Source organism: Capricornis sumatraensis, chromosome 3 (genome assembly GCF_032405125.1).
Source record: "Capricornis sumatraensis isolate serow.1 chromosome 3, serow.2, whole genome shotgun sequence".
NCBI lineage: Eukaryota > Metazoa > Chordata > Mammalia > Artiodactyla > Bovidae > Capricornis > Capricornis sumatraensis.
In genome coordinates this window covers 40290205-40309968 of record NC_091071.1, presented here as the reverse complement: position 1 = coordinate 40309968, position 19764 = coordinate 40290205, and the positions used below count along the sequence as shown (strand labels likewise).

Sequence of the window (19764 nt, the reverse complement as noted above, 5' to 3'; positions counted from 1 at the left end):
TTCATATCTCAAGAACTGTTTCACTGCTGATGTTGCTAAACCTTTACTGAAAGGCATTGCCCCCACTCCTCTTGACCATTGTTCGTGCAGCACCCATCAGGTGTCGCATCCTGTGCGCAGAGCAGGGACGTGAGCCAGAAGGGTCATGGGCATCCAGGGCTCCTGGGAGGTGGGCACCACTCTGCCCTCCCTGGCCTGGCACTCTGGGGTTTGGTTGGAAGGGGCATCTTTCCCAGGCTCAGCTGCCAGGTGAGAAGTTCAGGGAGCGACCCCCAGAAACCCAGAACCTTTCTCCCTGCCTCGGGCTGTCCTCCCCACCCCACCCCCCACCCCTCCCTCCAGGGCTGTGCTCCCTGCTTCTCCAACTGCTTCTCCAGCAGGGATGGCACACCCTGCCGAGTCTTTGCTTTATTTCAGGGCATCCCCTGAACTTGTTCCCTGATGTGTCCTCTAATCCCTGAGCGCTGTCCTTTTTCATGCTCCTTTGCTCGGGGTTGGGGGGCCCTGTCTGTGCCATTAGCTTGTCTGTCGTTCCCCGGGCAGCCGGGCCGGCCGGTGCTCCCTGCTCCCAGCCCCTCTCCTGCAGCTCTTCTTCCAAAGCCAGCCTTCCTCGGCCCCTGGCTGCCCGGAGACGCTGTCTGAGCCCAGCAGACGCTCTTGGCTGCAGCTTGATGGGGGGTCACTCAGGTTTAAACCTTGTTCAGGCTTAAACCTCAGTCTGTGCATCTGCTCTCTTCTGCCCTTGGGTCACCAGAGCCCCTCCGCCCCCCAACCACCTGGGGGTGGGCTTGCCCTGAACCCCCTCCCCTCCCACCTCCTCTCTCCACTCTCCACCTTCTGAGTTAAAATTTGTCTTGATCCTGTTCCGCCTTTCACACCGCTTTTTGGCTCCTTCAGCCATCAGTTGAATGTTGTCTTTGGTTTGTTGAGAAGGCCTTGTTGAGTGCCGGGGTGGGAACACGCTGGTGTGTGAGGTGAGGGCTCTGCCCTCGGGGGGCTTGTGTTTCCCTGCAGAGTTAGATGTACACGGATGATTCCTGGCTGTGTGTAGGAATCAGGCCAGTGGGAGGTGGGAGTGTTGGAGCTGCTGTTTTAGTGGTCGGAGGAGAGGACATTAGCCAGAGGCCTGGACGGAGCAGGGGCAGGTGTAGGTGGGTTGGGGGGCGCCGGGCCTAAGAGACCAGAGTCCCAGCAAGAGTTCTGAGTTTTCTTCTGAGTGTGGTGTGGAGCCCAGCAGGGTCTGGGGCAGCTGCTGCATGCTCTCACCCGGGCCGCTGCTGGGAAGAGGCTCTTGGGAGGGGGCTGGGAGGCCGGGGCCTCGGAGCCTGCGCATGTCGCTCCCACACCTGACATGCGTGGTGGCGCCTGCTGCTTGAGACCCCGAGGTTGGGTTGGTGTGCAGACAGGGCCGCAGAGGGCTGAAGTGGGCCCAGCAGGGCAGAGCTCCAGGGAGTGGAGACGGCATAACCCAGGGCCACAGCCAGCTGGTTCCGGTGAGGGTGCTGGCTGCCCGGCCAGACAGCGCCAGGTAGGCCAGTACTTGGGTGCAGGCCTGAACTGTGGATCGGCCCCCAGGGAGGTGTGGAGAGCGCAGTCTGGGTGGGGCGCGGGTCTCAAGAGGGGCGAGCAGGCCCAACTGGTTTTCCGGGTGTCGAACTCTCAAGGGGACCGGTGAAGGGGTCCAGCGACCACGGCCTGTGGGGCGGGGAGTCCTGTGGACTTGTTTCCGGGGTCGCAGCGGGTGTGCCTCTCCGCCTGGCTTTAGCATCGCCCGCCCCCGCCTGTGTGCTGCCAGGGGCCTCCTGGGGACATCGGAGCGCCCCTCAGCCTGCTCTGGGTCTCATTCTGAGCCCGCCTTGACCCCTTGTGCCCTGTGCTCCTCTCTCAGCCTGTGGGGCTCTCTGGGCTGGTTTTCTGGAGTCCCAGGCCTGGGCTTCCAGCAGGGCCCCTGGAGAATGCGTCTTGTCAGCTGGGAGGCTCTGGCAGTCGCACACGCTGACGGCGCCTCCTCCCAGGGTCAGGAGCAGCGGGAGCAGGCCCTAAGGCTGGGTGAGTGAGCTTGCTGTCTGATTTCGGACGTGATTGGCCAGAGTAACACAGGCGGAGGGGACTCTAGGTCTTTGTCCGACGGTGTCTGTTGCTCTTGACTTTTTAAGACCACTTTGAAAGCCCATGGAGATTGCAAGGGCTCACTTAACCTCTGACAGGAGCGAGACCCGGGGGGGACTTGCACCCTACTCAAAGTCTTTCATGGCACACAGTGTGTTGAAATTGAAAGCAAAGGAGACACTCTGCCTGAGGCAGAGCCCCAGAGTGCACAGGATCCTCCCTGTAGCCATGTGTCTGCTGGGGAGAACGGCACCTCCTGCAACTGCAGGGGTAACCCCCGCCCTGGGATAGACGGGGCAGAGCCTGGAGACCCCCCTGCCACAGCCTGAGAGCAGGCAGGTTGGTCTGCGAGGGGACTTCTGGGGTCTGGCAGCCTTTTTGCCCTCTGGAGGTTCAGCTTGACCAACCCAGTCCCTGCTCCCAAGAGAGGCTGAACTCAGAGCAGCCCGCCCTCCCTCCCTGGGTGTGGGGCAGGCTGGGCACTGGAGCCAGACAGCCAGGGTGCCTTTCCTCTAGCAGGGGTGCAGCTGGAGGGGCTTCAGGGCTACTGCCAGGCCAGCCTGCGTTCTTCCTCCGCCATCCCCTGCCCGCCCTTGGTGTCCTCTTGCAGCCTGGGGACAGGAATGGCGCACTAGATCTCAGGAAGCTGCGCTGCAGGCTGGATGACCTTGAGTCAGTTGCTTAACCTCTCTGGGCTGGGTTCGCCTGCAGAGTGCAGGCATTGGGCTCAGCAGGCTCTCCAGCTCTGCCACGGGCCTGTGCTCCTCATCCCAGGAATTCACCTGTTCCCGCTGAGGGAGCAGCCTCCTCGTCTCCTGCCCTGAGGCCTTTGCTGTGCTGAGGAGGAGGAGTGGAGCAGTGAGGTTTGAGAGTATTCCTGGGGAATGAGGAACGTGTGTGGGCAGAGAGAACACGGACTTGGAGACATGATCCCTCAGCATCTGTCGTGTTCAGAATCGTCGGTCACTAGCTTCCTGGCTGGGCAGAGAACTCAAGAGTGTCCTTCACACAGGAAACAGGAACTTGGGGAGTGGGCAGATAAGGGGCAAAACCTGTGAAGCCGGAAGAGGCCCCGTGGCCGTGGCCGAGCCTCTCGGGGGCTGCTGGTCTCTGGGAGACCGTGCTCCCGAGCGGGGGCGGCACCATGGCCAGTCCAGGGCCAGTGGGACCTCTGCTCAGAGTTGGCTGGGCCAGAGTCTGCAGGCCGCTGGCGAGGCTGGCCATGGGTGCTGGCCTTCCCCGAGGAGGGGTCGGAGCAAGGCGAGGGAGGAGGGGGCCCTGGCTGAGGCCCTTTGCTTTCCCTGGAAGTAAGGTTGGTTTTCCGCTTCAGCTGCCTGCTACACGTTGTTCTAGTTGGAAGGGCTTGGGTAGCCACGGAGGGGGCTCAGTCAGAAAGCTTTGAGCAGCTCCGGTTGCTGGTCTCTTCCCTGCTGGTCTTGTCCTCCCTGCACCGCGGTGTCAGGCACCTTCCTCTGTGGGCGATGCAGGGCCTCGGTGAACAGAAACCAGATGGAATACCTTGACCACAGGCCACCCCCGGCGCCATTGCTCGGGGTGGGCGAGGCCTTGGGCCACCCCGTCCCTGCCGGCCTATGCTTCCATTAAGAGGCGCCGTGCTCTGTGCCCCCAGGAGGAAGCAGTTCTGTGGGATCCGTTGCTTGCGTCAGCCTGTAGTCCGCTTTGGAAACGGGGGAAGAGGAGTGAGACAGAGCGCACTGAGGGGCCGAGGGAGAGGAGGCCTCGAGCCCCCCGGGGCCACACAGAGAGTCAGAGTGAGCGAGACAGGGTTTCTCCCAGGGAACTGCTCACTTCAGTGTGCCGGGAACCTTCTTTTGAGGAGTCTTTCTGCGACTTGGCTCCGCACAGCCCGAGGTGTGAGGCTGGCACGGGCTGTGAGGGTGGAAGCACTGCTCGCATCTCCAGCTGCTCCCTTCACGGAGCCCACGGGGGTCTTCTGGGGACGGGCGTCCGGAAGGGGCACTTGGCCAAGAGGCCTGTGTTTCTGTGCTGTTGGTGAGAACCCCCCGGGGGCCTGTCCTGGAGCCAGGCCAGGGGATCCTTCCAGACCCAGCTCCGCAGGTCTGGCGGGGGTGGGCCTGGCTGGGGGCGGGGCAGCTGTCTCTGGCCACAGGTACCTTCAATTTTCATTAATTTAAAAAAATTGCTACTGCGCTGCTAAGATTAGTTGAAAAGAATGAATTTTGCTGTCTTCCTTAACCATGCAATGTTTAGATTTTGGCCTTAGTTATGCCAAAAACGGAGAACTACTTAAATACATTCGGAAAATCGGTTCATTCGATGAGACGTGCACCCGCTTTTACACGGCCGAGATGGTGTCTGCCCTGGAGTACTTGCACGGCAAGGGCATCGTCCACAGGTACCGAGCTGGGGGCTGCTGGCTGCTCCCCAGGCCTGGGCTCAGCTCTGGTCTCCTTCCTGGAGGGTGGGCTGCCTCCCTGTGAGAACTAAGAAGCGTGCACATCTCTCTGACGCCGAGAGACCGTGGACCTGAAGTACCAGGTGAAACTGGTCAGATGTCTTTTTCGCCAGGCTAATGACTCTCTTAGCCATCTTGGCTGCTGCTTTTATTTTGTCAGATTCTGTAGGTGCTTACTTCTGGTCTCATTTTCCAATAGTCAAATCGAAAGTATTCATTTGAGCTTTTTTTTTCCTTACAATTTTTTCTTTTTTTTTTGGTGGTAGTGGTAGTAAAACACACATACCCTAAAAATTTATCATTTAATCATTTTCCCCTCCCTGTTTTATTCCGAAGCAGTTGACATCCCCAAGTTTAAGGTGTGCGTTGTGATGGTTTGATTCACATTTATTGTGTAATGATACCACAGAAGGTTTAAAGGCTCTTTATAAACATGAGGAATTATACTTCAGTTAAAAGTTTATTAAAATGATAGATGCGGTTATGAAATGATTGATTTGAATGTCTCACTAGATGCAGTTGGTGTTGTTCAGTGCTAACTTTAGACTTGCATTCTTGGTTGTTAGTCTATACCGATTATAGGTATTAACCAGTTCATTTTGTTTTTAGCTAAATTTGGAGTGTGTAATGTTACTGTTTCAAATATTTCATCTCAAGTGTGAAAAATCTGCTTTCACAGGGACCTGAAACCAGAAAATATTTTGTTAAATGAAGACATGCACATCCAGATCACAGATTTTGGAACAGCAAAAGTATTGTCCCCAGAGAGTAAACAAGGTGTGTGTTTCATTTCCTGCAGACCCCTGCTCTGTGCTTCAGATCAAAATCCTCTTAGAAACCGGTGGAGTGCCTAGTGCTGTCATTAGTGACAGTTGTTTGTAGTACCTTTGTTATTGTAAAGAAGATGCCTGAGTGTTCAGCAGGGAAGCCCCTGCCTCCGGGCAGCTCTAGCAGAGGGCCTGGTCGGCGACTGTCTGGTCTAGTAGGGGCTGGGAGGAGGCTTCCCCAGCATCCGTGGTTGGTCCTCTTGGCCTTGAGTGGTGCTAGGTCCCCAGGCGCTTTCTGTACCTTGTCGCAGGGCCTCGGATGCCTGCCGTGGCTCACCCTCCCTAGTCATCTTCCTGGAAGGTGCTGCGGTGTGTCATTTGTTCTCATCTCCCATGCAGAGGTGTGGGCTCAGTGGGATCAGCTCCCAGTTCTTCCTTTTGGCACTGTGGGTTCTCTAGGGCGGGGAGAAACACATTCACGATGCCCCCTGTCTGCCTGTCTCCTGTGTGCAAATGCCAGGGCGGTGGCCCCAGCACGCCGATCCACAGGTTCTGTAAGGTCACAGAGTGAGTGGGGGCTGGCTTTTCCTGCTGGTCCAGCGCACGTTCATCATTGCAGACCCTCCTAACCACTGCCCCTCTCTGGTGTTTCCTAGTTGGATTATGTGCTGTGACAGTTGCTGACAGCCTACCTGAGGTAGAGGAGAGCCTGGCTGTCTTAGCTGGCCAGGGCCTTCTCGGCCAGGGTGGGGGTGCTGGCATCTTTCAGCCCTTCAGGTGTTTGTTGACTGGAAATGATAAACTTCGAGGTATACAGAATGGCAGTTTAACTCTGAAAACTGTGTTGAGGTGTTGGGGTAGAGAGAGAGAACATAAAGTTCTGTGTAGTGGGGTTGCAGGAAGCTCAAGGCCCATGTGTGAATTAATAAATGACCCTGAAAATGAACCTTGGGTGTGGGGCCAGGTGTGACGGTTAGCGCTGCCCTGACCTGAGAAGCTGCTACAGGGACCCCCACGTAGGGGCTGTGCTTCTGCTGGGGCTCATGGGTACCCGTGAGACAAGGACCTTGATGGGGGGTGGGGACAGACATGCTGGGGTGGGTAGAGGGTTTGCTGGTGGAAGGAAGATTCAGACAGAAGCCCCCACTTTGCTGCAGCTGCTCTTTTCATCTGTAGCTTCTTGGCATCTCTGTTTTTTTCCCTTGTGTCTGTTGAAGAAACCAGGTCGTTGTCTTGCAGAGCTTCCCAGAGTTTGTTGATGGCACCTCTGTGGAGTCCTGTAGCGTGCTCCTTTCCCCTCTGTATGTCTTGAAAGTCGGGAGTTGGATGCGGCTGCTTGATGACATTCAGGTTCAGTCCTTTCACACCAGCGGCTGGTGTGCGTAGCATGTTCTTCCGTTGGGAGCATGTAATATCCAGTCATCTCTCCCTCTGTGATGTCAGCAGCCCTTTATAGCTGCAGTGGCCTAGATCTATCGGTTCATTAGAGAATGCAGAGTGATCGTAGCCCAGTGCTTTCATTCTGGAGCTGGAATTCTTTAAAGAGAAACTTCTCCTTTGCCACTATTTGGTTAACTAGTGACATTGATAGTAAAGGAAAAACTGGATAAATGCTCGCTTCTTTCCCCTTTATTTACAGCTTTTGAAAAGTGTGAATTGGTTCACTGTCCTGATGACCAGTTCATCAAAAACATTATTACTCCACCTCATACCGTACAGAGAAGTTAACTTGGGATAGATCAGAGATCTGAATGTAGGAGCTAAAACAATTACACTCTTGGAAGAAGGCATTGGAATAAATCTCCATGACCTTGGGTGAGGTAGTGGCTCTTTAGATACAATACCAAAAGTATAAGCAGCAGAACAAGTTTTAAAACTTTGGTGCTTTGATACATTAAGAAAGTGAAAAAGACAACCTGTGGGGTTGAAGAGGAAAAAAAATTTCAGCTCCTGTATCTGATAAGGGACTTGTACTCAGAATATATGAAGAATTCGTAACAACAACAAAAAATTTTTAATGGGTCTGAATACACATTTTCTCCAAAGAAGATAAACAAATGGCTGATAAACACATGAAAAGATGCTCAGTATCACTCATTTTTAGGGAAATGCAAACAAAACTGCAATGAGATATCACCTCACACCAGTCAGAATTACCTTCATCAAGAAGTCTACAAACAATAAATGCAGGAGAGGGTGTGGAGAAAAGGGAACGCTCTTGCACTGTTGGTGGGAATGTGGATTGATACAGCCACTGTGGAAGATGGTATGGAGATCCCTTTAAAAACTAGGAATAATACCACCATATAACCCAGCAACGCCACTCCTAGGCATACACCCTGAGGAAATCAAAATTGAAAAAGACACAGGCATCCCATTGTTGATTGCAGCACTATTTACAATGGCTGGAACATGGAAGCAACCTAGATGCCCATTGACAGATGAATGGTTAAAGAAGTTGTGGTACATACACACAATGGAATATTGCTCGGCCATAAAAAGGAATGCATTTGAGTCAGTTCTAATGAGGTGGATGAACCTAGAGCCTATTTTACAGAGTGAAGTAAGTCAGAGAGAGAAAGATAAATATTGTATTCAAACACATATATATGGGATCTAGAAAAATGGTACTGAAGAATTTATTTACAGGGCATCAGTGGAGAAACAGGCATAGAGAATAGACTTATGGGCCTGGGGAGAGGGGAGGTGAGGGTGAGATGTATGGAAAGAATTAATATGGAAACTTACATTACCATATGTAAAATAGATAGCCATCGGGAATTTGCTGTATGACTCAGGAAACTCAAACAGGGGCTCTGTATCAACAGAGGGGTGGGATGGGGTGGGAGATGGGAGGGAGGTTCAAAAGGGAGGGGATATATGTATACCTGTGGCTGATTCATGTTGAGGTTTGGCAGAAAACAGCAAAATTCTGTAAAGTAATTATCTTTCAATTAAAAAATAAATTAAAAATAAAAGGATTTAGAAAAGAAAATACATAGAAGAAAAGAAATAAGAGCAGAAATTAGTGAAATTGAAAAAAAAAAAAAACAGTATGGAAATTTAACAGAGCCAAAGTCCAGAGGGAAAGAGGCTGAGTGGTCCGGGGATGCCAAATATGAGGACCGTGGGTCTGAGGGGGGAGAATGCCCCTCAGTGTTACCAGGTCTTTGTAGAAACACCCAATCCCGTGGGGGTCTTTTTGACACTGTCATTTTGCCTAAGTACAGAGTTGGGAGGCAGGTATTATTTTAACAGCATTTGAAACTTAAAAATGTGGGCACAGTCTTATGTTGTGCCTGTCACTTCTCTATGCTTCCATTATCCCTTTCTGCCATTCAGCACCCTTAAGACCCTCTCTGTTTCTCACCACCATTGCCTTTGCTGGCTCGCAGCAATATACAGTAGACACCTCTGGAGATTTTATTCAGGACGCAGTACCTGTAGGTCTGGGCTTGGGCTTAATACAAGGTCTCTGGGAGAACCATCTCTGGAAGAGGGCTCCCTGTTCTTGCTTCAGTTTAATATGCTGAAATTTGCAAATGCCATGCACACTTGTAAGAATGTCAGTTACAATTTAGTCTATAGGAAATGACCATTTGATCAATCAATTTTTGCTTTTAATTTCAAAAAAAAAAAGTGAAAAAGAACCCATGGGGTTGAAGAGGAAAAAAAAACTTCAGTTTCTGTATCTGTACCCACAATATATAAAGCACTTATAACAAAAAAAATTTTTTTAATAGGTCTGAATAGATATTTTCTCCAAAGAAGAGAAACAAGTGGCTGATAAACACATGAAAAGATGCTCAAGATCCTTAGGGAAATGCAACTCAAAACCACAGTTAGACACCCCTCCATACCCACTAGGATGACTGTGGTTGAAAAGACCGTAAGAAGCATTAGCAAGGATGGGGAGAAATTGAAGCCCTCATGTTCTGCAGGTGGGGTTGTCAAATGATGCAGCCGCTTTGCAAAAGTCTGGCAGTTCCTTAAAAGGTTAAGCATAGTTATGTTGTAGTTGACAGTTCAGCTTCTAGTTAATCTGTCCAAGAGAACTGAAAAACGTTTATATAAAAGGTTGTACACTGGTGTTCACAGCAGCTTTATTTGTAATAAGGCTTGGAAACAGCTCAGGTATCCATCAGCTGATGAACGGATAGATGAGGCGTGGCTGTCTGTGCAGTGGAGTGTCATTCAGCCTTGGAAGACATGAAGGTCTCATAGAGGCTGCAGCCTGGGTGGACTGTGAAAACTGCTTGAGTGGCAGCCAGCTGGGATCAGGGCAGGGCTTGTGCTGCGTGGATAGGTCAGTTTGAGGATGCTGCTGTCTTAACAGCATTGTCTTCTGACCCTTCACTGTGGAATGTCTTTCTGTGTATAGCTTTTGTAATTTCAAAAATTATTTGTAGGTTTTGGTATTACAAGCTTTGTGCTTCTTTTGTTAAATTTATTCCTAAGTATTTTTTATTTTATTTTTCAAGTTATTGTAAATGTAGTAGTTTTCTTAATTTTCAGGTTTTTCATTGAGGGTGTTTAGGAATATAGTTGACCTTTTTGGTGTACTGATCTTACGTCCTGCGGCCTGGATGGACTTGTGTATTACTTGTGATAGTGTTTGAGGAACTTCCTGGGGACCTTTTATGTACAAGATGATGTCATCTGTCATTAGAGATGGTTTTACTCCTTCCTTTGCAGGCAGGATGCCTTTTGCCTCACGTTCTTTCCTGCTTTTCCTGGTTTGACCCTCCTGTTGACTAGCGAGAGCAGGCATCCTTGTCTTGTTACTGATCTTAGGGGGAGAGCTTTCAGTCTTTCACCGCTGATGTTGACCACTGAGCGTGATGTTCCTTGTGGGTTTTTCATGGTGTCTTTATCAGGTTGTGGATGTTCCCTTCTGTTCCTAGTTTGTTTTGTAATTCATCATGAAGGAGTATTGAATTTCGTTAGATGCTTTTTCTGCATTTCTTGATCGAGTGGGTCATGTGGGTTTTGTTCTCTGTTCTTCGTTTCTTTATGGCTGTGCTGGGTCTTAGTTGCTATGCATGGGCCTTCTCTAGTTGTGGCCGGCGGGGGCTACTCTGCTTGGCGGTGCACGAACTTCTCATTGCATTGGCTTCTCTTGTTGCAGAGCAGGGGCTCTAGGCATGCGGGCCTCAGTAGTTGGGGCGCACGGGCTTGGTTGGTTGCCCCACAACATGTGAGATCGTCCTGGACCAGGGGTCGAACCTGCATCCCCTGCGTTGGCAGATGGATTCTTAACCACTGGGCCACCGGGGACGTCCTTGTTCTTTATTCTAATGATGTGATGTCATAAATTGATCGGTTTTTAATGTGGTGAACCACCCTTGCATTCGCAGGGTAACTCCCACTTGGTCGTGGTGTACACTCCTTTTTATGTGTTGCTGGATTCGGTTTGCTTGTCTTCTGTCCCAGGGCTAATAAGCACATTTTGTGGAGTGTTTGCTGTGCCTCACATGTGGGTTCACGGGTAAGACAACGGCAGTGTGCACTTTCAGCTTTGGAGAGAGTGTGAGTGTCTTCTGAGCTCAGCAGCACATCAGGCCCCTTTACCCCACCGGCGCCTTGGGGTCCGACTTGCAGATCTCTGGTGGCCAGAGTGGTTCCCAGCCCAGGGTACTGGGTGGGTGTTTTGAATCGCTTGGAGGGTGGAGATAAGAACCCAGCTCAAATCCTCCTCCTCTGGCCTGACCCTGTGGCCCCTGTTGAGTGGGCCGTGGCCCAGAGGAGGCAGCTCAGGTCCGCAGTGGCTCTGGGCCTGGTCTCCAGGGCCCGGGGGAGTTTGCCTCTGGCTGATCTCTGAGCGTCCAGGGGAGGTGACTAGATTACCTCCATGGTTTGCTCCTGCGCTCTCATGCGCTTCCCTGAGATGCACAGAGAAACCTGCTGTTTGTGAAGCTGGAGAGAACAGTCCTTGTTGTCACTAACCTTTCAGTGAAATGGAGCATTTTCTTCAGTGTGAAGGTGGGAGCAGACGTCTGTCAGTAGAAACCACAGATATTTGTGTGTCCTGTCCCGGTCAGCACAGTTGGTCTGTTGTTTGTGCTCACCGCCGGATCTTGTTAGTGCATTAAAAAAAAAACCACCAGATAACTGGTACCTTATGCATTTATTACTTTAATATTTTGATACTTTCATTATGTGTATAGTCTTATGTATTTTACTTTATGTCTTTAGAACATCATTCTGAGGACAGGAGTTCTTCTCCATACTGTGGAGGAGTGATTCATCTCTAGACTAATGAAAGAGCTCCTTTCCGGGGGTGTGACTCAGTATACCCCCAGGGTCTTGGAGTCCCTTTAAGAAGGTGGGGCTCCTGGGAAGAGGAAGCAGCAAGGGTTGCAGGAGACAAGCAGACGTAGGCCCAGGAAACTACAGCAGTGGCAGCAGCAGCAACCCGGTCCAGGGCCATTGTGATTTGCTCTTTAAAGCCCTGCTGTGCAGTGGGGGCGGGGGGGGGGGGGTGGTCCTGTCCACTTTGTTTTATGCAAAATGTAGCTATTGCAAAGCATCAATGCTTCTGAATACTTTGTGATAGCCTGAATTACTTAATTATGTGTAATGCATATCTTTTCATACAAAATATATTTCTAGAGCTTTTTAATAGCATTAAAAAAAAAATCCTGGAAGAAACGCACGCTTCTTACGCAGAGCAGGAATGCTGCCCGGGTGCAGTGTCTCGCGCAGCCCAGCCCCTGAAGGGTTGTGGTTTTGTCCTGCTGTCTGTGCCGACTTCATCCTGGAGGGTCAGGTGCCAGAAGGGCAGCCGCGGGGTCAGAGGGCACACCTGCCTCTTCTCTGTGGCTTTTGATGTTTGTTGGAAAGTTGCTACCCAAAGTGACATCATCTCACATCCCCACCAGTGACACTGCATGGCCTTCCTCCTCACGCGCCACTCGGCTCTGTGTGTTTCCCTCTCTCGTCACTGGTTTGATGGCTGTCCTGTGTTCACAAACGCGTCTGTGACTCATTGTGAGGTTGAAGGATTTCACTGGGCTTCGGCTCTTACTGCTTCCTCTTGCAATCATCTCCGAGCTCTTGGTGTATCTGGGTCCTGGCAGGTGCAGGAGAGTCCCTGACCTCAGGGACCAGTCACAGGTCGCCAGGCCCTAAGAAGCTGGATCCCCCAGCAGGACTGAGTGCCCCTCGGCCCCAGGAGGGCGCTGGGTGGGGGTGTGTGGGGCCAGAACCTGAGCGGGGCCTCTGTCGTGGGCGCGTCTGTGTTCTGGGGGTGGGCCAGGAGGAAGAATCCCCAGCTCTCCTTTCTCCCCTGGAGAAGCCCTCGTGGCTCCAGGGCCTGGAGACCAAACCTGGAAACAAATGGGGAAGAGGCAGCAGGGCGGCCTTGTCTGTGTTCCTTAGCTTCTGCCTTTGGAGGTAGTTGGACGCAGTCAAGAGGTCTCCCCCATGGGAAGCCCTGCTGGGTGCCCACCCCAGGGATGGCAAGTGGGGAGCCGAGGGCCACTGGCCAGCGGGCAGCAGACAGTTGCATGCCGAAGTGGTGTGGCCATGGGCCCTGGGCATTTTTGCCTTTCCATTCTGGTGTTAGGTTATTTGTATCTGCGTGCGGTGAAGACTCCAGCTGTGGGCAGGCATAGCACGGGTCTGGCAGGTTTACCGCAGGCAGCCGCACCCCATCAGGCTGTTTGAGGCGGGCCCAAGCCGAGGTGCCCAGGACAGAGCCTTCAGCCTATGTGGGAGGCGCAGTGTGGCCCCCCGACTGGAGCTCTGGGTGGAGTAGGTGGTGGGCTTCGAGAAGGAGAGACTAGAAGGCACTGTGAGCTGTCCTGCCTCCCCAGCTCTAGACCAGTCCACACCGGGCTGGCTGCCCTGCGGCATGCGTGACTGGAGCTCGTGTCTGAGAGGGTGCTATTGCAGCCCCTGAGCCTGTGGGCTTGGAGAGGTCCTGGTGAGGGGCTGTCTGGTGCTCCACCAGCGTGCTTAGGTGCACCCCTGGCTTCTGCCCACCTGGTGATGACAGCCGCTTCCCACCCCTCTGTCCGGGACCCAGTTGTCCACAGCTGAGGCAGGGGGCCAGCAGGCGGGGCCCTCGCCTGGGGCCTGTTGCTGTTCCTTAGCGTTGTCTGACTTCAGGTGAGCCTGCAGGGCTGGGGCCCTCTCAGGGGTTGGTGTGTAATGTTGCACCTGGCACACTTCCCGGGTCGGCTCAGGTGAACAGAGACCAGTAGTTTCTAGCCCACGTTATTAAAGATGGTGAAGGAAAAGTCAGCTTGACTGCAGAGGGTCAGGCCAGGTGAAAGGGCCTGTGTCTGGAGCCCGCGGTGTTGAGCCTGGCGAGGCGCTCTGTGTTGCCCTGCGGGGAGCCGTCGGAGGGACCGGTGCCGTGGGTGTCCCTGGGGACCCACCAGTGGGGTGACAGTACTTGACGGCGGGGTGCTCACGGGAATCCCCGGCCCCGTGTCCTCTGGTTGTGGCCAAGGATAAGAGCGGCTGTTCCGTCCCCATCGCGGGGATGCCTCCGGGGGTGGGGGCAGGGAGCACACAGACTGGCCGTGCCCGCAGTGCAGCTCTGTCAGGGCTGCCAGCTGGGGAGGAGCCCCGGGATCTCCTGAGGTGGTGCAGCGTCCACCTCCTCTCGGCCGTGAGGGGTGGGTCCGGCACCAGACCTCGCAGGGCTGCAGCTGACCTTGGAGAGCCTTGCACGCACAGTCCAGGACTAGCGGGGATAGAATGTTACAAGGGCATCGGGCCTTCCTTGGCTCCATGAGCTGTTGTTACGAGGAGAGGGTCTCCCTGCGGGGGGGTCCAGTCCTGGCCACACACTGTGTGTGTGCAGGGCTGGTTTAGGCACCCCGGCCCTAGCAGTGTGCAGACGGGAGCCCGTCCGCAAGGTGCTCCCAGCTGACAGCGCGCTGGGCGAGGGCTACTCGGGGGGTGTGGGCGGGAGGAGGGCGGGCCAGAGGGCTGCCCTGGAGTCAGGGCCACCTGGGAGCCTCGGGGCGGGGGTGGGCCCCAGAAGAGGGTGCAGGGGGTCCCCAACAAGTCCCGCTCTCGGGAGGATACAGGTAGATGGTGGGTGACCGCGGCGTCCTGAGAGGTGAACACTGACGGCAGTATCCGCGGTGGAAGCGCTGGCTCAGCATGACCGTCTCCTCTCCCCTCTTCTCATCAGCCAGGGCCAACTCGTTTGTGGGAACAGCCCAGTATGTCTCTCCAGAGCTGCTCACAGAGAAATCGGCCTGTAAGAGGTAACCTGCTTTCCTCTGACCCATGCTTCTCTCTCCTCTAAAGTGCTGGTACTTCTTTCAGGTGAAATCAGTAGTTAAGAGAATGCCTTTCATGGCCTTTACCTAGCTGAGCCTCCTTTGGAAGAAGTTAGCATTTTGCCATTTAGACAGTATCTTTCCTTTGGTAACCTGCGTGTTAACTTTATTGTCACTGCTTATCCTTCCTGGGTGGTGATTGCTCTTATGCTCTGAGATTTGGTCTTGCTCCTCTCGGAACTACTGACCACAGCGAGGAGCAGCATGGCCAGCGGGTCTGTCTGATTGACCCGAGGCTTCCTGCCGTGGCCTGGCACCCGGGGAGCCTCGGCGCCACCTCTGCTCAGGTCAGCTGCTGAGTGTGCCACGCTCTGCGGAGGGCAGGGCGGGCCCAGCCGGCCCTCCAGGAGCCAGGCCCAGTGGTGGCCACAGACTGGAGGACCCAGGCAGAGGCCTCAGTTGTGGAAATGAGAAGTGCAGGGGCTGGGATGTTGTCCCCAGAGGGAGGTCCGGAGCGTGGAGAGGGTTAGCCACGGGCAGTGGGCAGTGGAGGTGAAGCAGGTGGGCGCCGAGGGCCTGAGGCTGGGGGCATCTGCGGGGCTGTCTGGAGCAGGCTTGAGGCAGGCGAGGATGGAGAGGCGGCGGTACGAGTGGGCCGCCAGGGTGCGGGGACAGGTTCTATGGTGAGGCCTTTTCAGTTCTTCCTGCCCTAGGCCAGGCCCTTGGCCCACAGGTGCCATCAGAGCTGACCAGGGCCCACACGGCCAGTGTCTGCGCCCGTGGGCTGCACGGTCGCCTTCCTGGCGCGACAAGCCTGTGCCAGAGGCAGCAGGGGTGAGGATGGTTCTGGGCACAGAAGTTGTTTCTGAGCCTAAAGGCTTTTCAAAAACTCTTAGGGAGTGGATGATGGATCCACAGGGCACAGACATGATGGGTAGAAACATGTTAGAAAAACTTGGCCATCTTAGCAGTTGCTGGGCTCTTTGTTTTTTTTGTTTTTTGATTTGTTTTACTGAATCAACAGACTTGGAGCTCTTCCTGTGGCCAGACGCTGTTGTGGGTCAGGGCTTCCCCGTGGGGCAGTTCTCCTGACAGGGGACTTCTGGTCTAGACAGTTATGATGTCACACTTTATGGGTGGGGAGGCACTGGGTGGAGCCGGGGGTGCCGCCCAGCGTCCAGCAGTGTGAAGGCCCCAGCGAGGACGGCGGGTCTCGGACGCCCCAAGGGCCCTTCTGAGGAGCCCTCCTCCAGGCACGCTCAGCCAGACTCTCCAGTGTGTCCCTGCTGGCCGAGAACCGGCTTTTCCTCTTGTTGGAGTCACTTTTAGAAAGAGGAAGCTCTCGCTGCTGATTGAGGAAGGTCTCCAGGCCCTGCTGAGGGAGAGGAGGGCGCAGGGGCGCTCATCTGTGCGTTTAAACCTGCAGGACACACAGGGCGTGGACAGCTGGCTGGCTGTGGGGCAAGGGCTGCACCAGGGCTGAGGGGCACGCCACTGGGCATCCTTTATGCTTTTTAATTCTTAAAGTCATCTGATACGTAAAAATAGTTAAGAATTTTTTTTCTGATTGTAAAAATGATACCTTTTCATTATAAAGACTTCTTAGAAAATATGAAGACTAAAAGAAAGCAATTAATAGGGAGTTCCCTGGTGGTCTAGTGGTTAGGATTCAGCACTTTCGCTGCTGTGGCCCAGTTTCAATCCCTGGTCGGGGAACTGAGATTCCTTAAGGCAAGCAGTCAAAACAAAAACAAAAAGCACTCAGAGTCTCCAGCCTACTTGCAGTCACAGACAATGGTTTGGTGTGGCCGTCTTTCCAGCTCCTTTTTTCTGTGTGTTGGTTATGTGTTTACGGAGTTTTTGTACAGCTGGAATCACACTGAATGACCAGTTTTGAATCACACTCCCTGCGATTAGCTGATGGACATCTCCCATGTCACTCCCAGTGTTGGCAGAAATCTCTTAAGAGCTGTGTGGTCTCCTCACCTCGGTGTAGCTTATCCAGCTTCGCTGTGGTTTCTCCACGCCCGACACGCCTCCCGCGCGTGCACAGCCTGTGCTGGGGAAGACAGGCTCCTGCCTGAGCAGCCAGGCGCCACGCTGCCCCATGGTCTGCTTTGAATTTCAAGAATAGAATGACTGTTTAACTGAGCATTTAAAGAAATCACTGGTGCATACTGCTCTCCAGAAATGTTCATTGGCTTCCCCTGTTATTTTTCATTGCATTAAAAAACATTAAATGATAAGACGCTTGTGGAAGGTTAGCCCGGGGCTGGTTCTGCTAGCAGTCCTGCTCCCGGGAGATGACCCGGGATGGCTAGGGAGGCAGCCCCCCGACACGCACACAGCCCGCCCCCCCCTTTCTGGACACTGTCACAGCACAAGGCCGATGCTTTTCTGTCAGCGTCTGTCTTGTGTAGCTCCCCCTGTTAACTACACCAGACAGCGGAGAACGCCAAGCGTTAAGAACTAGTCATTGAGAACGCGCATTTGTTTTTAACATGCCTTCACCCCACCTGTGTGTTGTGACTCAGATTTCTGATCTGTGGCATTTTTAACTCATATTGAGTCCTTCATCTGCCTGCCATGCTGGTGATGTGGGTCCGAGGACCGAGCCTCCACCCAGGCCCCCAGCTCTGTAACCGGCCCGTTGTCTTGCCCACGACCTATGAGCTCGTCTTCGGAGTGCCCGGTGTGGCCTCTTCAGGAGCTGCCTGTGTCCAGCACCCCACGAGCCTTGTATGTTTAGGGCTTGCAGGGCGGCCGCTGGCCGTGCAGGGCGAGTTCCCTCTTGGTGCTTTCCTAGGGCTGAGCTGGGAATAGAATGCAGAGCTGACAGAGGGAATAAAGCATGCAAAGTAGTTCTCAGCGAGGACTCCGCGAGGACTCCGCGATGCCCCAAGGGGAGGGCGTGGGTGGGAGCAGGGCAGCCCCTCCAGGCTTCCTGCAGCTGGTCCTGGAAGCTCAGAGCCCTGGGGTGTCTTTCAGAGTGTGTGGTTGAAATGTTCCTGAGGGGCGGGCAGCGCACCCCGAGTCCAGGCAGTGCAGGAGAAGTGCTCCGTGCGCAGCCTGACACGCGAATGGCGTCCATGTCCTTGGGGCGACAGTGATGAGGGGGGACTCTGAGCCTGTGCCCTCCCTGGCACTGGAGGAGGGGCTTTTCTGCCAGTGGCTGCTGCCCTCAGGAGTGACCACTGCTCCCTGGTCAGGGTCAGGCCAAGCCTGTGGGGGCGCTGGTTGCCCCCGAGGGAGGCACCTGGTCTGGCCCAGCAGGGAGCCCCCCTCAAGGGGAGCCCAGAGCAGGTGAGGTCTCCACCGCACACTGGCCTGGTTTTAAAGGAGAGGAAGGGGTGAGAAGCTGAAGCAGGGGCGTGAACAGGTGGAGGGACCTGAGCTGTGCTCGCCGCTGGAGTTACAAATGTCACTCTCCTGTGTTTTCTCTTCCCGTGAAGTTCAGACCTTTGGGCACTCGGATGCATCATATACCAGCTTGTGGCAGGACTGCCTCCGTTCCGAGCCGGGTAAGAGACCCTGCCCGGCTCTGGCCGCCCCTTTGTGCAGCCTGATGAATGGGAGAGGGCGGTCCTGGGGGGGTGGGGGGACCCTCCTGCCGGCTCTTGAGTGACTGCGGTGGCTCTCTGCAGGAGAGGGAGCCGGCTGGGCCCGGAGGGCTGCAGCTCTGTTCTGGGATGGGCTGGAGTCTGTGTGCCCCCACCCAGAATGACAGCTTTTCTTGTTTTACAGAAATGAGTATCTTATATTTCAGAAGATCATTAAATTGGAGTATGACTTTCCTGAAAAATTCTTTCCTAAGGCGAGAGATCTTGTGGAAAAACTTCTGGTAAATGTTTTGCATTTTCTTCTCGTGAGCTCATCCAGTAGCCACCCCTGAGTCCCTCTCATCTTGTGGTCAGAGGGGCTTTCCTTGGCAGCACCATGTTTAATAAAGGGCATTTGAGGGTAAACAATGGTTATAGGTATATGCGTGTCTCCAGTCTCTTCCCATCAAGCCTTTTCAGTTCCCAAGTGTCTGACTTTTGACCTTAATAAGACAGGAAGTTACTCTAGCACTCTGCAGTTGCTCATCAGCACACACCGCACTTTAGGTTGCGGGGTGCTGGGGCTGGCTGTGCTGCGGGGTGCTGGGGCTGGCTGTGTTGCGTGGCTGGTGGTGTAAGTTCTGCCCAGCGACGTTGATGGGTGTCCGTCTTAGAGTCAGGCACGCAAGGTGTCAGACGTTAGCACAGGGACAGTGTGCCCAGGAAGGGAGTGTCTGTGTGTGTTCTGGAAACTGCAGTGTCCTTTCCCCTGGTGTGTGTTGGCTCCACACCTTCCCTTTGCTTGGTCTGGGTGAGAAGGGTGCGTCTGCTTCTGCCTGCCTGGCCCTCCTGTGCTGTCCCCATTCAGGGAAGCCTGCGTCCTCCATGGGGCTGGGAGGAGCGGGATGCCGAGCTCCCTTGGAGCCCTCTGTCTGCGTGAACTCTTCATTCTCTTACTGAAGCCAGTGAGCTCCTCTTTTTCTTGTTTTAGGATTTTGAGAGGATACTTGCCACTATTCATGAACTTTTAGTGTCGTGATTATTTTCGCCTGTGTGAGGAGGGGCAGAGACTCCAGAAAAGTGAAAGGATCCCTGAGGGTGACTCCGTTGTCCCCAGCCCTCCGTGTCCTTCCAATTTCCAAGAGACCCCAAGAATTGAGAACTACTCAGAAGAGTTTTTTTGGGTCAGAATTGTGTTTTAACCCCAATGCTGAGTTGTCTTGACTTCTGTTTCAGGTTTTAGATGCCACAAAGAGATTAGGCTGTGAAGAAATGGAGGGGTATGGCCCTCTGAAAGCCCACCCGTTCTTTGAGTCCATCACGTGGGAGGACCTGCATCACCAGACACCCCCGAAGCTCACAGCTTACTTGCCGGCCATGTCGGAAGACGACGAAGACTGCTATGGCAACGTGAGCCGCACTGGGGCGTCCCTGGGGGTGGGACGGTGGCCGGAGCGAGAGTCAGTGGAGATACGTGGTGGAGGGCGGTGAACACTGGCCTCGAGGTCCCCACTGGGATTGAAGAGGCTTCTGTCCTCCCCGAGCACAGAGTGCCAGGCCCTGGGCTGTGTGCGTCCCTTTCACCTTTCCTCTAGTTAATTTTTGCCCAAAGGGATTGGACCAGAGCCTGGGCACCAGTTCTCCTGGTGGGCTTCTGTCTTTGGGTTTTG

The 19764-nt window shown here is 53.9% G+C and overlaps 1 protein-coding gene and 1 non-coding gene across 2 annotated transcripts in view; both read left to right on the top strand.

The window, feature by feature from the left end:
- Window positions 1-19764, top strand: part of PDPK1 (3-phosphoinositide dependent protein kinase 1) — a 41936-nt gene that overhangs the window by 12875 nt on the left and 9297 nt on the right. Inside the window, exons 6-11 of the mRNA XM_068968416.1 lie at window positions 4342-4486; window positions 5226-5323; window positions 14465-14540; window positions 18008-18076; window positions 18300-18396; window positions 19331-19504. Of these exons, the coding sequence (XP_068824517.1) occupies window positions 4342-4486; window positions 5226-5323; window positions 14465-14540; window positions 18008-18076; window positions 18300-18396; window positions 19331-19504 (659 nt within the window). The remainder of the gene's footprint in view (window positions 1-4341; window positions 4487-5225; window positions 5324-14464; window positions 14541-18007; window positions 18077-18299; window positions 18397-19330; window positions 19505-19764) is intronic.
- Window positions 16200-16271, top strand: TRNAE-UUC (transfer RNA glutamic acid (anticodon UUC)). Its single transcript has one exon. It is a non-coding gene; the product is annotated as a tRNA-Glu (tRNA).